We start from the raw sequence: 21,158 nt of genomic DNA on the forward strand, positions 1-21,158 counted from the left end.
GGCCATTAAAATGAACATTTTACCTAAGTTTCTCTTTTTATTTCAGACGATACCTATTCTAAAAAATGAACTTAACTTGAAAGAATGGCAGAGAGACTTGAATCGTTTTATTTGGGAAGGCAAGAAAGCACGTGTTAAATTCAAGATTATTCAAGATGTTAGAGAACGTGGAGGACTTAAAGCTCCAAATTTGATACTTTACTATGATTCTTGTGCATTGACTCGGATGACGGATTGGATTAACTTATCTAATAAGAGGATTTTGAACTTGGAAGATGGGATTAGGTTTGGGAAGTCCGGGTGGGGGGTGGGGGGGGTTTTCAATTGTGATGTATTTGTGATGTGCCTTTTTTTTTATGTTGAAAACAATAAAAAAAAAAAATTTTGTGAAAAAAAAAAAAACATCCAGGAAATAACAATGAATGAACAAATAAATCAGATAACAGACTACAAATTAGAAGAATATGATCAAATTGATGAAATAACAAATGAAAAAGAATTACAATTTAACACAAACAGGAAAAAATCGACAAGGTTCTAATAATACAAGAAAAATGGAATGGACTATAGAATACCAGGAGAACTATCAAAGTTCTATCAAAGGAGACAGAAAGTATTCATCTTACTTACTTCATCTTTTGTATTCCCAACAGCATTTGTAAAAATACAGGTAAGCGGATTACATCAATTTGGAAAACTACTTGGCAAAAGAAGAAGACAAGAGACAGATACAAGAGATTTGACTCGCCCTACCAGATGGACTATTATGTGAATAAACATTTGTTTGAATATGGCTAAAAGAATAGAAAAAATTGAACATAAAGGGGCCTTATAACAAGAAGGATAAGAGATTTAAGTAATATAGTATTTCTATAATATATGAAATGTAAAAACAGCAGGTTGATGTAACTTTTATTAATATAAGTGAAATCTAAACTGATTAAAAAGGGTGTTATATCTAGATACTATAAGATAGATAAAAAGTATAGTATTTTTATAATGCATGACATGAAATATTGGGATGATGTACCTAAATGGGAAAGTTTGGACAGTTAGATGACTAACATATGAAGAAAGTATGACTGATAAGAATTAGATTGAATATAAGGGAAATTAAGCGTAAACAAAAATTATGAAAATAGGATGCATGCTGAACTAATGAGATGATGGTTATAATAATATAAGCTGAAAAAAATGTTATACATAGAGATTATTATTTGTGTAAATGTAAAAAATGCCTATATCTAATCATTTATATATTGAAAATATTAAGAATTATATTTTGGTTAAGGTTGAAGAAGGAGAATATAAATAGGAGAAGGGAAGATCAAAGAAATATATCATTAATTAATATATTAATTATGGAATTATCAAATTTAATCATTATTGATTGTTAATTATTATTGTTCTTTTTTTCTTGTTAAATTATAAACCAAGACAACACGCTGTACACTAGGCACTGGAGACTGTTATAATTAAAACCAATAAAATATTTATATCCAGAAAAAAGAAAAAAGAACTGGCTGTCCCTCTAAAATTGATGAAAAAACAAGAAACATTGTCTGAGAGGTTGCTAAGAGGCTTACAGCAACATTAAAGAAGTTGCAGGAATTTCTGGCAAGTACTGGTTGTGTACTACATGTGACAACTATCTCCTGTATTCTTCATATTTCTCGTGGCAAGATGGAAGCCTTTTCTTACAAAGAAAAATATCCAAGCCTGGCTACTTTTTACAAAACCTACATCAGGTCTGGCAAAACCATGTGGGAAAGTGTGTTATGGTTTGATGAGACCAGGTTGACCTTTTTGGTCATTAACTTGCTGTAAAAGCAAGACTGAGCATCACCAAAAGTATACCATACTCACAAGGAAGCGTGATGATAGCAGCATTATGTTTTGGATTTCCATTTTTCAGCTGAAACTGAGGCTTTAATCAAGGTGAAGGGAATTATGAAGTATATCAGATATCAGTAAATGTTGACACAAAACCTTCAGACTTCTGCTAAAATGCTGAAGATGAATTTCACCTTTCAGCACAACTCAAAGCATGTATTGATGTAAATTATTTGGAATAAGTTATAAATAAGTAACTGCTGTGTCCGTTTAAACTCCAGACTGCCTGTCTGCAGAATTGTACGTTTTGTGTTTTGGGCGGGAATAATTGCTTTAATTCCATTGGCCGCCGCCTATCGGCAGTCCGTATAAATAGAAGTTAAGCGGCTGTTAGAGCCGCTTCTATGTTAACCAATAAACGTGTTATTTTCACCTTCGCCTCCTCAATGCCTCAAAGATCCCAGTACATAATAGTGGCAACGAGGATGGGATGTGCTGCTAAGGAACAGAGAGCCAAGAGTCACTAGGGGTAAGACCATGCCCTGGTAGGAACCTCGTCCCCCCCTCTGCCTGCCAGCAAGCCACGCTGGAGGCAACCGCATCCTAAGGGACCCAACCCTAGGATCAATACAGAAGCCCTTAGCAGCACAAGGCATTGAGAGGTCAGTAACAGCTAACCATGGCCAAGGTCAGCAAGCTGTCAGAGTTTGACGTGTCGCACCCTGAGAGGTGGAGCTCGTACGTTTCACGAGTCAAAAACTATCTAACAGCGAACCAAGTTAGCGAAGATGGCTTAAAGGCTGCAACGCTACTTTGCGTGTGTGGCCAGGCGACGTTCAATATAGCTGAAAACTTGGTCACTCCAGCTACACTAGAGTCGGTCGCCTACCCTGAGCTCAAGAAAAAGCTCAAGGAGCATTTCGAGCCTAAGCTCTCCGTCATTGCATGGAGACATGCGTTCGAAAAAAGAGAGCAGCAACCAGGAGAGTCAGCTCCCGAATTTGTGGCCACGCTTCGGCAGGCGTCCAGGCTCTGCAACTTCACAGACCTAGAAGAGAGGCTAAGAGACCGTCTGGTATGCGGTTTGCGGAACAAGGACCTTCAGCAGAAGCTTTTTAGCGCAGGAGACCTTGACGTCCCAGGATGCTCTGAAAGAGGTAATGGCAGAAGAAGCTGCCGGGGGAGCTGTTAAAGCCTTACGGCCCTACAAGAATATTCCCAGCCCAGCAGCTGTCCACCATGAGGATGCGGAAAGAGCCGACAACCCAGACAGGGACAATGAGGTCGACCGGCTGCAGAAGCTACCAGAAAGAGGGCGGCGGTTGCTGGATAAGGCAGCGCCCTTCCGTAGCTGCGTGGGCTGTGGTGGCAGACATCGGCGCTCGGAGTGTAGATTCCGTACGGCAAACAAGGTCACATCGCCAGCATCTGTACAGGTCGCCAGGGGGACTCTCTACAAAAATTTCCCAGGAAAGGTACAGGGGCCCCGGGGCAAAACAGAGTTGGATTTTGCTCCAGCAGAAGGAGCGTTTTTAGAACAGGAGCCCATCACCCCCTTAAAGAAAAGCTTAGGCTTAAAGTCAAGCTTCAAGGAATTCCATATTCCATGGAATTGGACACCGGGTCAGCCCTGTCCATAGTTTCTCAAAGAACGTTTAACTACATCTGCAGTTGCAGTGGCAAAAGAGTCAAACTCAAGCTGTCAAATCTAGTGTTGATGGATTTTCAAAATTCCCGCATAGCAGTTAAAGGGGAGGCTACGCTAACAGTACAGTTCAAAGAGTTTGAGAGTTCCCTGGACGTCGTGGTAGTCAAAGGCCACCGCACAAGCCTCATTGGTTTAGACTGGTTTGATGCCTTGGGCATCCACGTGACTGGCATAAATAAAACGCAAGCAGCGGACCTGACGACTGTTTGCCAGGAATGTGCTGATGTCTTCAACCCTAGCTTAGGCAAGTACAAGGGAGTTCCAATTGCCCTTCACCTTGATCCAACCGTAATCCCAATCAGGATCAAGCCTTACAGAATGCCTTTTGCCCTCAAACAAAAAATCGATGCAGAGCTGGATAAGCTGGTGCAACAAGGCGTGTTGCAGCCAGTAGATAGCAGTTTGTGGGAAACTCCCATAGTCACACCACTTAAATCCAACGGTGAGATGCGGATTATAAGTGCACTATAAATAAAGCATTTTAACAGCATGCATATCCGGTACCTGTAGTCAGCCATATCTTGGCATCATTGCAGGGAGGTTGCGTATTTGCCAAATTGGATTTGGCACAAGCGTACCAGCAACTGCCCGTGGATGATGCCACAGCAGAAGCTCAAACTATAGTAATCCACAGGGGAGCATTCAGGGTTCGTTGCCTGCAGTTTGGGGTCAGTGTGTCCCCAGGTCTTTTCCAGAGTGTGATGGAATGCACGCTCAAAAACATCCCAGGTGTGTGCCTTTATTTTGACGATGTCCTCATAGCTGGGGAGTCAGCAGAAATATTGGCAGAACAGCTCAAAGCCGTCCTTCAGCGTTTCCGTGAAGCGGGGCTGAAGTTTAAGAGGGACAAATGCCAAATAGGTATGGACTCTACAGACTTCCTCGGTTTTCGCATAGATGCTGGAGGCATTCACCCTGCTGAATCTAAGCTCCAAGCTATTCAGCAGGCTCCCAGACCAAAGTCAAAGGGGGAGCTACAGGCATTTTTGGGGTTAATCAATTTCTACCATGCATTCCTGCCTCATAAGGCAGCATTGGCAGAGCCCTTACACAGGCTCTTGGACAAGAAGGCTCTTGGCAGTGGATGAGCGCCCACGAGAACAGTTTTAAGGCAGTCAAATCACTGTTGTCTTCGTACTCCGTGCTTGCACATTTTAATGAAAAGCTGCCTATCAGCACTGCATGTGATGCATCTCCATACGAATAGGAGCCGTGTTGAGCCATTTAATGGCCGACAGAAGGCAAGCTCCCATAGCTTATTATTCAAGGACACTGTCACCGGCGGAACGCAACTACGCCCAAATAGATAAAGAGGCACTGGCCATCGTGGCCGGCATCAAAAAATTTCATGATTTCCTTTATAGTCGCCCATTCACAGTCTTCACTGACAATAAGCCACTACTTGGTCTGTTCACAACAGACAAACAAACTCCTCAGATCCTATCTGCACGGATGCTGAGATGGTCCATCTTTCTTGCCGCTTATAGTTACAGTCTAATTCACAAACCAGGCAGGGAAATGGGCTACGCTGATGCGCTCAGCAGACTGCCCCTGCCAAACTCAGAGCCGGACCCCGCACCTGCTGCACACATCCTGGCAATCCAGGACTTGCCAGAGTCTCCCCTTAATGCTGGGGATGTGGCTGCTGAGACAGCCTCTGACAAAACACTCAGTCGCGTTTTGAACTGGGTGCTCAGGGGGTGGCCAGAAGCTAATCTGGGGGCAGACTTTCACAGCTTCAGTAGAAGGAAGGATGAGCTGTCAGCTCACAAAGGCTGCATTCTTTGGGGAAGTTGGGTCATAGTTCCAAACTCCTTGAGGACTAGGGACTTAGAATCTCTGCATGAGGGACATCCTGGGATAGTCAGGATGAAGGCCCTTGTGAGAAGCTACCTGTGGTGGCCAGGGTTGGATAAGGATATTGAGGTCCAAGTACAAAGTTGCCACGTTTGCCAGCAATACAGACCCAAAATGCCTCATGCCCCAGTACATCGCTGGGAAACCACGCAAACCCCATGGTCCAGAATCCACATAGATTTTGCGGGACCATTCCAGGGACAACTGTTCCTCATTGTCGTGGACAGACACTCTAAGTGGCTAGAGGTCGCACCTGTCTGCCAGGACCATCCAGGAACTGTGCAGAATCTTTGCCACACACGGGTGGAAATGTAATCGTTTCTGATAATGGGGCTCAATTTACCACTGCAGAATTTCAGTGCTTTTTGAGGGCTAACATGATCAGGCATGCCACTTCAGCCCCCTTTCACCTGGCTTCGAATGCCCAAGCTGAACGCATGGTTCGAACGACCAAAGAGTCGTTAAAGAGAATCGTGACCGGCGATTGGCAGCATCGGCTGGCAGACTTTTTACTTTACCAACGCACAACACCCTGCACTTCTACGGGCAGAAGCCCAGAACTCAGATGGGGATGGCGTTTAACCACCAAGTTGGACCGTCTGCATGCAGACTGAGTTGCCTCGGACACAGCACAGCCAAAGCCCTCTCGGAACTTGCAAGTAGGCGACCGGGTCTGGGCACGAAATTACGGTCAAGGGGCATCATGGGTGGTAGCTGTGGTTTGTAAAGTGTCAGGACCACTCTCTTACGAAGTGGTCCTGGAAGACGGTCGAGTGCTACGCCAGCACATCGACTAATTGCGCCGGGGGCTAGCGAACCAGTCACTGGCTCACAACATGGTTGAGAGTCAAAACCAGGAACAGCACGACAGTGGCCTTGCATCAGAGTCTCAAAGTGCTGGCGAGACTCCCAGTGGCATGGGCGGTGTAATAGTGGGAAGCGAGTCACCCCTGAGCACAGAGACTGCACCCACTGAGCGAAACCGGCAGACGGCCCCGACTTCCAGCTCAGCAGAAATTGTTCCACCAATGGACACAGCCAAAAAGTCACAGGTTCACCCGTAGCGAATGGGTTCCAGAGTCCCGGTCCACCCAGCCAGGCCTGGGAGCCGGTAGACTGGGAACCTTCGGCAGTTACGAGACTTTCAGAATGGTCGCGGAAGCCACCAAAGTATTTGCAGGACTATGTTCAATACTTGAAATTGTGAACTATCTAGGGGGAAGGGGTGTTATGTATTGATGTAAATTACTTGGAATCAGTTATAAATAAGTAACTGCTGTGTCTGTTTAAACTCCAGACTGCCTGTCTGCAGAATTGTATGTTTGTGTTTTAGGCAGGAATAACTGCTTTAATTCCATTGGCTGCTGTTTATTGGCCGTCCGTATAAATAGAAGTTAAGCGGCTGTTAGAGCCGCTTCTGTGTTAACCAATAAACGTGTTATTTTCACCTTCGCCTCCTCAATGCCTCAAAGATCCCAGTACATAATACATACCTTCAAATAAAAAAAAAATGGCTTCATCAGAAGATCAAAATGTTGGAATGGACCAGCCAGAGCCTGGACTTGAATCCAATTGAAAATCTCTGGGGTGACCTTAAGAGAGCTGTACACAGGAAGTGCCCTTGCAATCTGACAGATTTAGAGTGCTTTTGCAAGGAAAAGATTCCCAAGGTAAGATCTGCTACGCTGATAGGCTCCTATTTAAAAAGACTGAATGCTGTCATAGAATTAAAAAGTACTTCAACAAATTATTAGTTTATGGGTAGGCTGTCATGGTTACGACAGACAAAGACAAATAAAGCAGAACTCCCGAGGCTTGAAAATTCCTCAAAGAACATATTAGTTACAAAGTATCAGCAAGGTCAAAAGTGAAACCAAGTCTGAATACACAAGTAACAATTGCCCAATTACAAAGTTAAATGTCCCACCCACAAAACTATGCAAGCAACTACATTCCCCAGTTCCTAGTTGCGAGAACAGATGACCTTGATTCCCATGGGACAGAAGATTATTTTGACTAATGAACCACCTGGGCAACCCCCCTCCCTCCGTTCTATGTGGCAATCTAGAATGAGAAGAAAAAAATGGCTGCAGCCATGCTCATTGTAGAGTTGACAATTGGCCCCTGTGAAAAGGAAAGAGTCTCCTGTATGGGAAACAAAAAGGATGTTAAGTATTTCCTCAAGGCTTGTAAGGATATTTATCGTAAACAATTTTTTATTAACCTGCTTTCACATTTGTACATTTCACCCATGTAGCTTCTGACAGTGGATAGCCTTTCCACTGAATGAGGTATTGTAACTTCCCCTTGTACAACCTAGAATCAAGAATTTGTTTTATTTCATAATGTGTCTCCCCCTCTACCAATATAGGGCACAGGCATCTGCAGTGGCTTGGTCTGAGCTTTCACCTCGAGCTCGATGTGGGGGGAGGCTTTGACGACCGGGTCTTGGCATGTCCAGTTTGTCTTTTTTCTTCCTCCTCTGGGAATGTTTTGTGGATTTGCAGTGGCAGTTGACGCGTTTCTGGATTGGAGCTTGGGAGCTGGGCTGCGGTAGCAGGCTTGGTTGGGATACAGAGCTTGACATCACAGCTGGCTGGGGAATAGGTGAGGCAGCACGGGCTCCCACAGTTGGACTGGGACTCCGGCACAGGGGGAGAAGAGATGGGTAGCCCTTGGCATTCCCCCCCAGGGCATACACCGTGGGGAACAGGAACTGTCTCTTTTATCTCCAATCTGCCAAACTTCTCCTTCAGCTGCTCAAGCGAGGGGCTGTGGACTGCAGACTCCATTCGTCCCCTCCAATCGATCCCTTTGCCTTCTGGTATGCTGCGGACAAAAATCCCTGGGATGGCAGCAACAGGAGTTCCTCTTCAGCGGCAACAGGAGTGCTCCTGCGCTGAGGGGAAGCTTCAGCTTGATAAAGGTCCGCTAGGATTGTAGTTCCTCCCTGCTGTACCAGCTTCCCAGGTTGGATCAACCGGGACATTGGCCGAGCCCTTGCCAGTGATGCCTCCTCGGTGGCTGGAGCAGCTGCTTGAGCTCCGACAGCCAGAGTTCCGTTGTGGACAGCAATGGCTCCATTCTTTTCCTCCATCCACAAATCTTTGCTGAGTCTTTACTGCTCTCCCAAAGGATGGGTAAGCAGTCAGGACCCACCACCCCGAAAGAAAATGAGACTTGGTTTAATGTCATGGTTCTGGCAGACAGAGACAAATAAAGCAGAATTCCGAGGCTTGAAAATTCCTCAAAGAACATGTTTATTAGTTACAAAGTATCAGCAAGGTCAAAAGTGAAACCAAGTCTGAATACACAAGTAACAATTGCCCAATTACAAAGTTAAATATCCCACCTACAAAACTATGCAAGCAACTACATTCCCCAATATATTCATTTGGCAGGCTTTTTATGCAACGCCCAGTCCCTAGTCACGGAAACAGCAGATGATCTTGGTTCCCACGGACAGAAGATTATTTTGACTAACAAAGCACCTGGGCAACTCCCCTCCCTCTCTTCTATGTGGCAACCTAGAATGAGAAGAAAAAATGGCTGCAGCCATGCTCATTGTAGGGTTGACACAGGCACTCTTAGAAAACCATATTATTTATTATTATTTTGCTCCCTAAAAGATTAAAGTTTGTTTTTAATTGAATTGTACAGCTGATATGTTATATTAAAGGTGGAAAAAATTCAGAAGTAATTTAGCTAGGTCTGATTTTCTTACATCTCAAAAACATGGCATTTTAACAGGAGTGTGTAGACTTTTTATATCCACTATAGACCCTCTATAACCACTGTACAGTACTCCTTGCTTAATGACCATTAATTGGCTGAATTTATAACAGCGTTGAACAAATGGTACTTATGACCAGTCCTCAAAGCTATGGCTACTGCAGTGCCCCTAGTCATGTGATCAAAATTTGGGCATTTGGCACCCGCCTTCATCTACAACTGCAGGAATATGCTTCAATTCCCTCACAGACCTATCTCCTCCCATCTTTACTTTTTGTTCCTCCTGCCCTCCTCTGCCTCTGTCACCTTGCCTTCCACTGACTTTCGCTATCATCTTCTTCCCACTGCTGATGAGGCAAGCCTAGCTTGGTCTTTCATGAGGAAGCTGCTGGCCATGCAAGCTATTCTGCATAGAGCAGAAGAAGCCCAAGGTCCTTGCCTAATAATAATGTGGGTGTAGTCCCACAATTGCAGCTATCAATATTTTGCCTATCGACTGTTATCACTTAGCAATGGAAATTCTGGTCCCAATTACTGTCATTAAGGAAGGACTACCTGTATATCGATGCATTCTAATACAGAGCTCCCCAACCTTTGGGCACCAGGGACCAGTGTTCTGTGGAGAGAGGTTTTTCCGCGGACTGGAGGAGGTGTGCTTTTTTCCCATGGATGAGATTTTACTTGTTTGTGTGGACCAGCTGCCGTGGCCCAGTACCGGTCCCCCAACCGGAGGTTAGGGACCCCTGTTCTAATAGACAATGTAACTCACATTGCTTTAATCTAGGACATTTTAAATTTCTGCATACAGATAGTCCTGTATCTATGACAACTGAGCCCAAAATTTACATTACTAAGCAAGACAGTTGTTAAATGAGCTTTACCCCATCTTACGATCTTTCTTGCTACAATTGTTAAGTGAATCACTGTACTTGTTAATAACACATTTGTTAAGTGAATCTGGTTTCTTCATTGACTTTGCTTTTCAGAAAGTCACAAAGAATGATCGCATGACACCAGGACACTACAACTGTCATAAATACATACCAGTTGCTAAGCGTCTGAATTTTGACCAAGTGACCATGAGGATGCTGCAATGGTCTAAAGCAGAGGTCTCCAACCTTTCTGGGCTCGGGGCATGGAGGGATGGAGAGCAGCTTCCAAATTGGTGTGCGTGCGCACGCAAACAGCACGGCATGAGCAGCTTCCAAATTGGTGTGTGTGTGTGCACACAAACAGCATCGCGTGCAATGGTGTGGCACTAGCGGCCTCATTCATGCATGCACAAACGGGCCACGCATACCCACCCAGCACTAGTGGCCCAGTTCGTGCCCACATGGGTGCTAGTGTGAGTGGGGGGAGTGTGCACATATGTGTGCGTGCACCAGCCAGCCATTTCCACGGCCCACTGGCCAAGAGACTGCAGCCCGGTAGTGGGCTGCTGCCCATAGGTTGGGGATCCCTGGTCTAAAGTGTGAAAAATGGTCATAAGTCACTTTTTTCAGTGCTGTAGTAACTTCAAACTGTCATTAAATGAATAGTTGAGGATTACCTGTTGTTTCTAGAGTAGCTGTCATTTTAACTATACTACCATTCTCACTTTCTCATACTATAAAAAATACAGACCAAATCACTAAAAAAATGTAAAACATGCCACTTGTGTTTTAAGTATATACACATCTATGTATGAGTGCTTTTTTTCAAAAGTAGAGAGAATAGAGATTTTATTTTACGCAACACCAAATGGCATTATCACCGACAGTGGACATTGTGAAATATTAAAACCCCATTTTGCAACATGTAATAGACTACCAGATTTCCACTGACTTCAGAAGTACCTTGCAATCTAAGGTGACCTTCCAAACTAATTTTAAACAACGCAACAGATGACCTTATACTCCAAAGAGAATCCCCCATCAACAGCCCAAGTTCTTTCTATTGTTTTTTTGCTTTTTAAAAAAAGTAATCTGTAAATTTACGAGGGCCATTCGGAAATAAACCTCCATTTGGTTATCAATGACACTTGCAGATACAGAACTTTTATTGTACACATTAGAAAACTAGAACATTTTTGACATAATCTCCATTCAAATTGAGAAATTTGTCATAATGTCTTACAAGCTTTGAAATTCCTTAGTAGTAGTCGCTCAGCGCCAAATCTGGGCTATGGGGGGTTTGATCAAAAACATCCCAACGGAACTGCTTCAAAAGTTCTTGGACGTGTCTAGCAGTATGCGGGTGAGCATTATCGTGAACCAATACCACACTGGAAGTGGTGCCATAGAAAATCCCACCAAATGTGAAGATGCCAAAGGAATACTGCTAGTGAAGTTCATGGAGCATGATTCGACTATCAATTTAGAAATCTACTGTGAAACTTTACGAAAACTCAGACAAGCCATCCATAACAAGCGTTGGGGCATGCTGACTTCTGGTGTGGTGTTGGTTCACAATAATGCTCGCCCACACACTGCTAAATATGCACCCAAGAACTTTTGAAGCAGTTCTGTTGGGATGTTTTTGATCACCCCTCCATAGCCCAGATTTGGCGCTGAGCGACTATTACTAAGGAAGTTCAAACCTTGTAAGACATTATGACAAGTGCCTCAATTTGAATGGTGATTATGTCAAAAAGTAATGCAATGTTGTAGTTTTCTAATGTGTATAATGAAAGTTCTGTATCTGCGAGTGTCTGTCATTGATAACCAAACGGAGGTTTATTTCCAAATTGCCCTCGTACAAAGCTAATATTGGTCTATGGTAAGTTCTTTCATCATTCTCAGACACTAAGTTCTCTTTCCCTCTATGGAAAAGTTTTTTAAAAGTTCTCTGAATTAAATTTATAGTTTCACTCTTTGTGTGCATGCCTCTGAGTTCTTTTTTTGACTTCAACTGACTGTCTGGATAATCCTGAACTTTTGTTGGCAAGATTTTGTAAATGTTATTCTGCCTATCAACTTAAAATCTTCCAAAGATCTGATCTTTAGGAAGTACTACTAAATACTAAATGCTTGCGGTAGCTCAGATGACTAGATTTTTAAAATGCAAGATACATAGGTATTTCTAATCAATATAGGGTTTTATAGACAAAGAATAGGTGCACCCAATGAGGGTCCAAGCACTCCTTTCACTTGATTTTGAAATGTGCATGCTCATAGGAGTAAAGTAACTTATAGCCATTTATGTACAGTATCATTCTAGGGTTGTCAAAGAACTAAAGCAATTTTGAAAAAAAACTTTTAACTGTTTGAGTCCTAACCAAGAGGCGAGCTTCTGAAGTCTTCAAATTTTTCATTTGCTTGGAGGGAACTTAAGAATTCCTATACTCCCTTGCTGATAATACTTGAATTGTTTCAGCACTAAATGTAAGAATAAAAGTGTTTTAGATCATTTTGCTGTCAGCCTTGCAAGGTAATCCGAACAAGAAGCACATCCACAAGTACTAACTTTAGCTTTACTGTAAGGCCACATTAACATAATCTTGCAAGTCTGAAAGTACATCTCTTCTCCCTGCTTTGCAGTCCAAAAAAACTAGAAAGGGTCCCTTTTTGAGACCTCTTCCATGCCCCCATGGTTTCTCTGGACTAAGTTGCCTTTCATCTGACTATTATCTAGCTCTTTCTCCTGTCTGCCATATATCTTTACATCACTTTGTTGTGTTATTTTTTTTCTAGAAATCAATTCAATTCTAGAAATTGAATTTCACAATACAATATTCTTATGCATAGAAGTCATCTAAAGTTTAGTCACCCTGAGCTGTAGATGCAACATATTTTCTCTGCTTATAAATCAGTAAGATAGAGGTGAATACTACTTACCAATGCAGATTTCCCAACACCTCCCGAACCAAGAACTACTAGTTTATATTCGCGCATGATGTAAATCTTAAATCACCTTAAAACCTGCAATATAAAGAAATATGCTATGTTGCAAATATACATGTGTCAATGTAGTTGATTAACATGTATGCCATGTATGAAATTGTGGAATTGTTCCACTGTTTGTTTGTTTATTTATTTATTTTCCTACTTAATTACCCATATTTCTCAGAGAGGGACTCTACATTTTAAAAACAATAAATAGAAATATGGCTATCTTATTCCAAAGTTAGTAACACATTTTATGGGATAAACCTTGAAAAGTATGCAGAGGAAAAGCAAAATATTTTATTTCAATATGGTAATTTATCCAGAGTCTCCAAATCCGCACATGCACATATACTATCTCAAACTTTTTTATCAGTTAACTCACATAATCTCAATTTATAAAATGTTCTAAATTTTTAATCCAGAGTTACAGTTTAAGAAATAATACTATTATTCCAAAAGATTCATTCCAGATTTTTCTTAACCCAACTATACAATTATATTAAAAGCAAATATTCTAGAATCTGTGGCATTATCTCTTTTATGAAGACTAAGCCTTATATAGATAAACAGTTGGTAATGCAATATCTTTTCACTATGATGAGTACTGTCTATGCAAGTTATTAATTACAATCTCTTGCATTAATTTATATTGAGAGGAAGCTTAGAATAATAGTTAAAGTCTTGTACTAGGAGCCAGGAGACTCTGAGTTCTATGCATAGAACCTGGCTAGATGATTTTGAGCTCTTAATCAGCTTACATGGTTGTTGGTGTGAGGAAAATAGGAAGCATTATACACGTCACCTTGAGTTTTCAAAAATAAAAATGGGATATGAATAAAATAAATCAATACAGAAATAAAATATTCAGCAAGGGTCCCTTTCAATAACCAGATAGCTGAACTCACTATATTTCTGGTTACTGAACAGAAATCTGGTACAGTTCTAATTAGTCAATCATACTTATGCTTTAACCACTTCAGAGATAAAAAAAAAACTTGTCTGAAAGTTGACAGGTACCTAAAATACACATTGTAGGAATTAAGAAAAAAGTTGGTACGGTAGTAGTTGCAAGGTCCACTATAAAATAAGTCAATGGCAGTTGAATATGCTTCATTTTCTACTGTTTCAATTCATAAAATCCAAAGGCAAGTCAAAATTTGGGGGGGGGAACTATTTTTACTGGACAAGCTGAACACTGGAGATAATTCTTAGGTACACAACTGGAAAAGACATTGGTTGCGCTCATGCAACACACTGTATTTTTATGGTTTGTTGTGAAGATGCATGATATACATGCACCATCTGCTAACTGCTATGCTCTGAGATAGCAGCTCTTGAGTGAGATGCAATGAAGAATGAGAATCAACCCCTCACAGAAACAATTGTCAAATACCACATATTTTTAAACTGCCACTTAAGCAATGTAAGGCATAACAGATACATGTCCTCTTAGCCATATTATTAAAAATAACTAAACATCTTAGTACTAGTGTACTTATATCTCTGCATTTATGCACCATAAATTAACGCTATGGGTTGTTTTAGATAATTCCTGAAAATAGACTAATTTTTCAAAATGTTAATACAGTATAAATAAGGACTCTGCTATCTGTTAATCTTATTAAGCAAGGGAAGGAAGAACGAATTAGACTTTTCACTTATTTTAAAACTGCATAATGCATTTTACATTGACATTAATCCATTGACATTAATCAGTCAAAATGTTTGCATATATACAATCCAGGAAAGTTGCTTGTTAATATATTGCTTCAGTTACAAATGTTTACTAGCAACTGGATTCATAATAAATTATTTTATTCTCATGGGATATTGAGCTGTCAGCAGAAAATCAGTTATGATGAAATACTATGATGAAATATATTTTTATTCTCAGTGTACTATATTAATGGGACAAAGCAATGGCCATCCAGTGAGGAAAAAAAGTACTTGATCCCCTGCCGGTTTTGTACGTTTGCCCACTGACAAAGAAATGATCAGTCTATAATTTTAATGGTAGGTTTATTTTAACAGTGAGAGACAGAATAACAACAAAAACATCTAGAAAAACGCATTTCAAAAAAGTTATAAATTGATTTGCATTTTAATGAGTGAAATAAATATTTGACCCCTTCGCAAAACACGACTTAGTACTTGGTGTCAAAACCCTTGTTGGCAATCACAGAGGTCAGACATTTCTTGTAGTTGGCTATCAGGTTTGCACACATCTCAGGAGGGATTTTGTCCCACTCCTCTTTGCAGATCCTCTCCAAGTCATTAAGGTTTTGAGGCTGACGTTTGGCAGTTCAAACCTTCAGCTCCCTCCACAGATTTTCTATGGGATTAAGGTCTGGAGACTGGCTAGGCCACTCCAGGACCTTAATGTGCTTCTTCTTGAGCCATTCCTTTTTTTCCCCAAGTTTTTTTTATTAATTTTCCAATATTACATTTGCATATTTGAAAAGTAGCGTGGCGGCTGAGCAACGTAATTCCATTACATTTGAATATCATCAGTACAAATCTCAAAGTATTACAACAACTAATTCCCTCTCTTTCCCCCATATCTACTGTCTCATATTCAGACGAATACAGTTCTTATTCTATCAATCAAATAAAAAATACCTTTCTAGTATTCATCAATAATCTTCAGTCTATACATATCTTAATTGATTTGACATTCCATCTTTTAGACAATAACCTAGTACGTTTTTCTTAACTTTAATTTCCCATTGATATTTAAATTTAACGTTTAATCTTTATCATTTCCAAAATTTAAATGACCCCAATTTCTAAGTTTCCTATCTCATATTTGGGGCTAATACTTTTTTTTCTTTTCTTCCTTCTACTTCCTTCCTTTCTTCCTTTCCAAAAGAAAAAAGAAAAAGAAAAAAAGAAAAATATAAACCGTCAGCATTTGTACCACAAACCAATATACAAATTTAATTATTAGTATTTATACTTCTAAGTTTTACTTAACTTTTGTCTCAACTCATAACAATATCTTAAATTCAAATCTTAGTTATTTTTAAAATTCAAACTTTTAGCCAATCAGTGATCTGATAGTTAATTTTCCCTTAATATTTTAATTTAACGTTTAATTTCCCCCCCAAATTTTAAATAAAGCACAATTCCTTTATCACAATTCCTCATACAATCTAATATTTAAAATACACACCTTATATATAAATTCTACCATCTTAACAAACTAATAAAACAATATAATATTCTTATTTCAATATTTATATTTCTAGATTTTATATAACCAAAATTTTCTTTATCTCAAATCGTTACAATATGTGGTGTTCAGAATACATATTCTATCCATTTGGATATATTCTATTTCAGATCTCATGTGTAAATCAAAACACCAATCCTTTTCAGTCTTATTCTAGCTTTTTTTCATTGCCAAGTCATCTTTTGTATCTTTGCTTTTAAATCATCAAAAAGATCTCCGTGTATTGTTGTGGCTATTGTTTGATGTTGATAAAAGCATCCAGTTGATGTTTTCTTAAGAGGACTAGCTGATTTAGCAGGTTGTCTCTTTGTTTTTCCAATTTGATGCAGTTGTCCTGAAGTATTTATCTTCTCTTTCACCTGTTTTTCTTTTTTATCTTCAAATTCCTTCTGGTTTATAAGAAAAGTCCTTTCCTTGTTCTCTATTATCAGGGTTTTTTTTGTGTTTTCCATTGTCTGTATTTGTTGAGTATCTAAGTCTTCTGTCATAGCATTTGGTTGTTTCACTTTCTCTATAGAATTCTGTATAGATGATTCTTTGGTTGAAGTCATAGTTTGAGTTTGCATATCCAGACTTATACGGAGAGTTTGGATAATCGCTTTTAACATACAAAGAATTTGTTCCTGTTCTTCCTCTGTTCTTCCTCCATTGTAGTATATTAAACTAAAAAAAACTTACAGTCAGAAAGTCCACCAAGTGAGGAGCTAAGCTGAGTTTCTTGCAACTGGTGCTTCAAGGCTGCTTTATATCTTATCTATTTTCAACAAGTCTCTCTTAAAGAATAGCAGGTTACAATCTCAAATTTAGCCACCAGATGTCATCTCAGAGTTAGTTGGATCTTTTCAGTTTTTCCCCCCTCTATTTTAAGGGGGGAAAACCCCCAAATCTTCAATAATAGTTGGACTAAAAAGCAGAGAAAAAAAATAGAGAGTAGAAAGTTACAAGTCTTATAATCCAGGGCTTTTCAACCAGTGGTACGGGTACCACCTGTGGTACATTGGCACCTGGCAGGTGGTACGCGACCATCCTAGAAAATTGGTAGTGGGGGAGGGGAATGAGCTGAACCGGTGGCAGCACCGCACAAGTTTGAGCGAGAGATGGCTGGAGCTGCAGGGCTGTCAGGGCTCAACGGAAGCGCCAGGCTCCAGCTGGTGATCCTGGTGCTTCTGCTGAGCCCTGAAGAAGCACCAATCAGCTGGAAAGCAGCACTGATCCTGGCACTTCTGCTGAGCCCAGAAGAAGCAGTGATCAGCTGGAATGTTGCAGCATCTCCAGGGTCTTGTGATTTACATTCAGATGCTTGGCAACTGATTCATATTTATGACGGTCACAGTGTCCCACGATCATGTGAAGTGACCAAAACCTGCTGCAACCACCCAGCAGACGGGGGGAATAAAAACCAAACAACCCCTCCCCACCCCGCTGCCAATCCTTAACAGAAATGCTCACAACAATGAAAACCTTGGCCAGGAGGAAGAGGGCCGCCAGGCACTGTCTTGCTCGGCTGTGGCTTGGAGGGCACTTTTTTCAGTGCCATTGTAACTTCGAACAGTCACTAAACGAACCTGTACTTTATCACTTTTTTCCTTTTTTTTTGGTCATCAAGTTTTTGACACCTTGGTAGGCGACTGGTGGTACTTGGACCTTGCCATATCGTAAGTGGTACAATCTATGAAAAGGTTGAAAAGCCCTGCATTAGGCTGCCGCCGCCAACCAAATTGCCTGGCCCACCCAGCACAAAGGAGGCAAAACGGCTGGCTAGCAAGCCCCATGTAGAGATGGCAGAGCACACCCATGCCCAGCAAGCCAAAGGCCACCCCGAGTGGGGAAAGCCGGATCCCCATTGGCGCCATGGCCCCCCAGTCCCAGCCAGGATTGTATGCCTCCCACCCGTCTCTGCTGGGCCTCAGCGGCCAGGATGCCGATGGGGATCTGGCTTTCCCCGCTCGAGGTGGCCTTTTGCCTGCTGGGCGTGGGCGTGCTCTACCACCTCTACGCAGGCCTTGCTAGCCAGCTGCTTTGCTTCCTTTGTGCTGGGCGGGGCTGCCGCTCTGGCGGCGGTGGCCTAATGGACCTGTGTGAACTGCTGGCTGCAGCAGCGTGCGTGCCCAGAGAAATGCCTCTGCGTGCTGCCTGTGGCACGCGTGCCATAGGTTTGCCACCACAGATAGTATTGTTACTGCAGGACCCCGGCATTGGTGAATAACCTTATGCAACTTTATACAAGTATGGACTAATTCACACTGCAGGCTAATATATATACTTCATAGTTCATTCTCCACTAAGTGTGTTATTTTGGCTTTTTGGTCATGTTCAGTATTAAAATATAAATACAGTTAGGTGAGCCCAAGGGACAGCCTGTACTGTTTTTTCCTCTACATCAGAACTGGCAATGGAAAATTCAGGTTGCTTCCATTTTTGTTCCCAGAATGCAGACTACTTAGTACCAATGTTTTTGTTTGGAGTTTTAAATCAGATATATTTTATATTTTGTCCATACTGATAAAACTGAACAGAGGAGAGGGGAACACCCTCACAGGATATTAGTTTTGTAAAACAAACAAACCAAAAAAACCTGATGCACATGAGCTTACAGACTCTATCCTATGAAACTGCCAAAAGTCCTATTTTCAAGAGTCCCTTCTCTACAATATCAAAACCTTATATTTTGTACCTCTGTGTGAGTGAGCTATTCGGAAAAATATCCTTACTATTTTAGAACAGATGCTCATACAGTCATTCAAAGCTGATGAAAAATTAAAGTTCTTATGGCTTTCAAAGCCAAAGTTGTGCAGATACAAATAAAACTGTCTTGTTGAATTTTATATGAAGAATGACAAGGTCATGATCTCTCTCTCTCTCTCTCTCTCTCTCTCTCTCTCTCTCTCTGTGTGTGTGTGTGTGTGTGTGTGTGTGAGTGAGTGAGTGAGTGAGTGAGAGAGAGAGAGAGAGAGAGAGAGAGAGAGAGAGAGAGAGAGAGAGAGAGAGAGAGAGAGAGATTGGAATATTATCCCAGAACACCAAAGAGAAAATATCTACATTAAAAAATTATTACAAATAAAATGTAGCATGTAGCATGTACCAAATTTAATCCAAAGAGACAGGAACAGAGAGAATTCCAAAGAACAGAGTCAGGAATAAATATTAGTATCTACAAACCTCAGAATGGTAAGAAAAAAAAGAAAACAAAAATTAATAAAATACATTCCCAAGTATATACAGTATAACTCTTTTACCAACTCTTATACCTTAGATGAGGGATCCTGAATCACATTACTGAAACTTCACTTTAATCAATTATCAACCATCTTCACATCTCTTCACAAATTACATCATGATCATGCAGAACATCATTAAAGCAGTAGTAAAAAACAAGAAATATTATTTTTGTGGCTCTAAAAGGAGCAACCTATTCTGGTATCAGTCCAGCCAGGGGTCGGTGTATTGCTCAAGACAACATTCATTTTAAGATGTGCCCTAGCACAGGGCTTTTCAACCTTTTCACCCATTGTACCACTTTTAGGATATGGCAACATCCGAGTACCACCAATCGCCTAGCAAGGTGTCAAAAACTTGATGACCAAAAAAAGGAAAAAAGTGATAAAGTACAGGTTTGTTTAGTGACTGTTCGAAGTTACAATGGCACTGAAAAAAGTGCCCTCCAAGCCACAGCTGAGCAAGACAGTGCCCGGCGGCGCTCTTCCTCCTGTCCAAGGTTTTCATTGTTGTGAGCATTTCTGTTGAGGATTNGTTTGGTTTTTATTCCCCCCATCTGCTGGGTGGTTGCAGCAGGTTTTGGTCACTTCACATGACCGTGGGACACTGTGACCGTCATAAATATGAATCAGTTGCCAAGCATCTGAATGTAAATCACAAGACCCTGGAGATGCTGCAACATTCCAGCTGATCACTGCTTCTTCTGGGCTCAGCAGAAGTGCCAGGATCAGTGATGCTTTCCAGCTGATTGGTGCTTCTTCAGGGCTCAGCAGAAGCACCAGGATCACCAGCTGGAGCCTGGCGCTGATCCTGGCGCTTCCATTGAGCCCTGACAGCCCTGCAGCTCCAGCCATCTCTCGCTCAGATTTGTGCGGTGCTGCCACCGGTTCAGCTCATTCCCCTCCCCCACTACCAATTTTCTAGGATGGTCGTGTACTACCTGCCAGGTGCCAATGTACCACAGGTGGTACCCGTACCACTGGTTGAAAAGCCCTGCCCTAGCAAACTGAGGCAAGCTGCCAATAAAGGAGAATATTTGTAGCTCAGGGTTGAAATGAGGGGTCCTTGGTGCTCTCTGAGCTTGGTTGTTTGCACTGATGTTACCTAGTTTGAAGATAGAAATGTCTAAAGAAAATAACCAAGCTCACAGAGCACTAAGGACCCATCATGAGGCAAGCTGCTATAAGCAGAGACTTATACCTCATAGAGATAGTATTTGACTTATTACCTCAATTGGGGCTGGAATCTCGGTCAGTCAACAAAGTACTTTTTAAGCAAGACGCCCACATGACCACTCAATGAATGCAATCCCAGTTCTCCCAGTTCTGGTTGTTACATAACCACATCATCATCAGGTGGGTAGAACAAAAAAGCTGCCTGCCAAAGGAGGGTAGGAAGCTTCCCTCCATGCATGGAAGGCAAGTCCTTTGGTGGAGTACATGAATGCAAGAATTCCCCAACCCTATATGCACAGAAGGGAACTCCTGTGCTGAACTGAAAAAATGAAGCCTGGACCCTGAAGTTCCAAACTTTATTTTGGCAGCCCAACAAAGGATTTCTGCCTCCCCATGCATGGAGAGGAGGGGAAATCCTTCAGCAGGTGGCAGCAGCTTGTAACTATCCCTGGCAGCTTCCCTGCTGACTTTCTGGAGAAAGTCAGCAGAAAATACTGCAAATGGCAATCTCATGATTGCAGGATGCTTGGCAACCAATC

At 41.5% G+C, this 21,158-nt stretch overlaps 1 protein-coding gene across 6 annotated transcripts in view; it reads right to left on the reverse strand.

Annotated features, from left to right (window-relative positions):
* Window positions 1–21,158, reverse strand: part of RAP1B (RAP1B, member of RAS oncogene family) — a 50,430-nt gene that overhangs the window by 21,548 nt on the left and 7,724 nt on the right. For all 6 annotated transcript variants that reach the window (XM_015812469.1, XM_015812467.1, XM_015812465.1 and 3 more), the window contains one exon: window positions 12,946–13,029. In XM_015812469.1, coding sequence (XP_015667955.1) covers window positions 12,946–13,002 — 57 coding nt within the window. In that variant the 5' untranslated portion in view covers window positions 13,003–13,029. The remainder of the gene's footprint in view (window positions 1–12,945; window positions 13,030–21,158) is intronic.

The sequence above is a fragment of the Protobothrops mucrosquamatus genome, unplaced genomic scaffold (genome assembly GCF_001527695.2).
Source record: "Protobothrops mucrosquamatus isolate PMUCROS unplaced genomic scaffold, P.Mucros_1.0 scaffold85, whole genome shotgun sequence".
Taxonomy (NCBI): Eukaryota; Metazoa; Chordata; class Lepidosauria; order Squamata; family Viperidae; genus Protobothrops; species Protobothrops mucrosquamatus.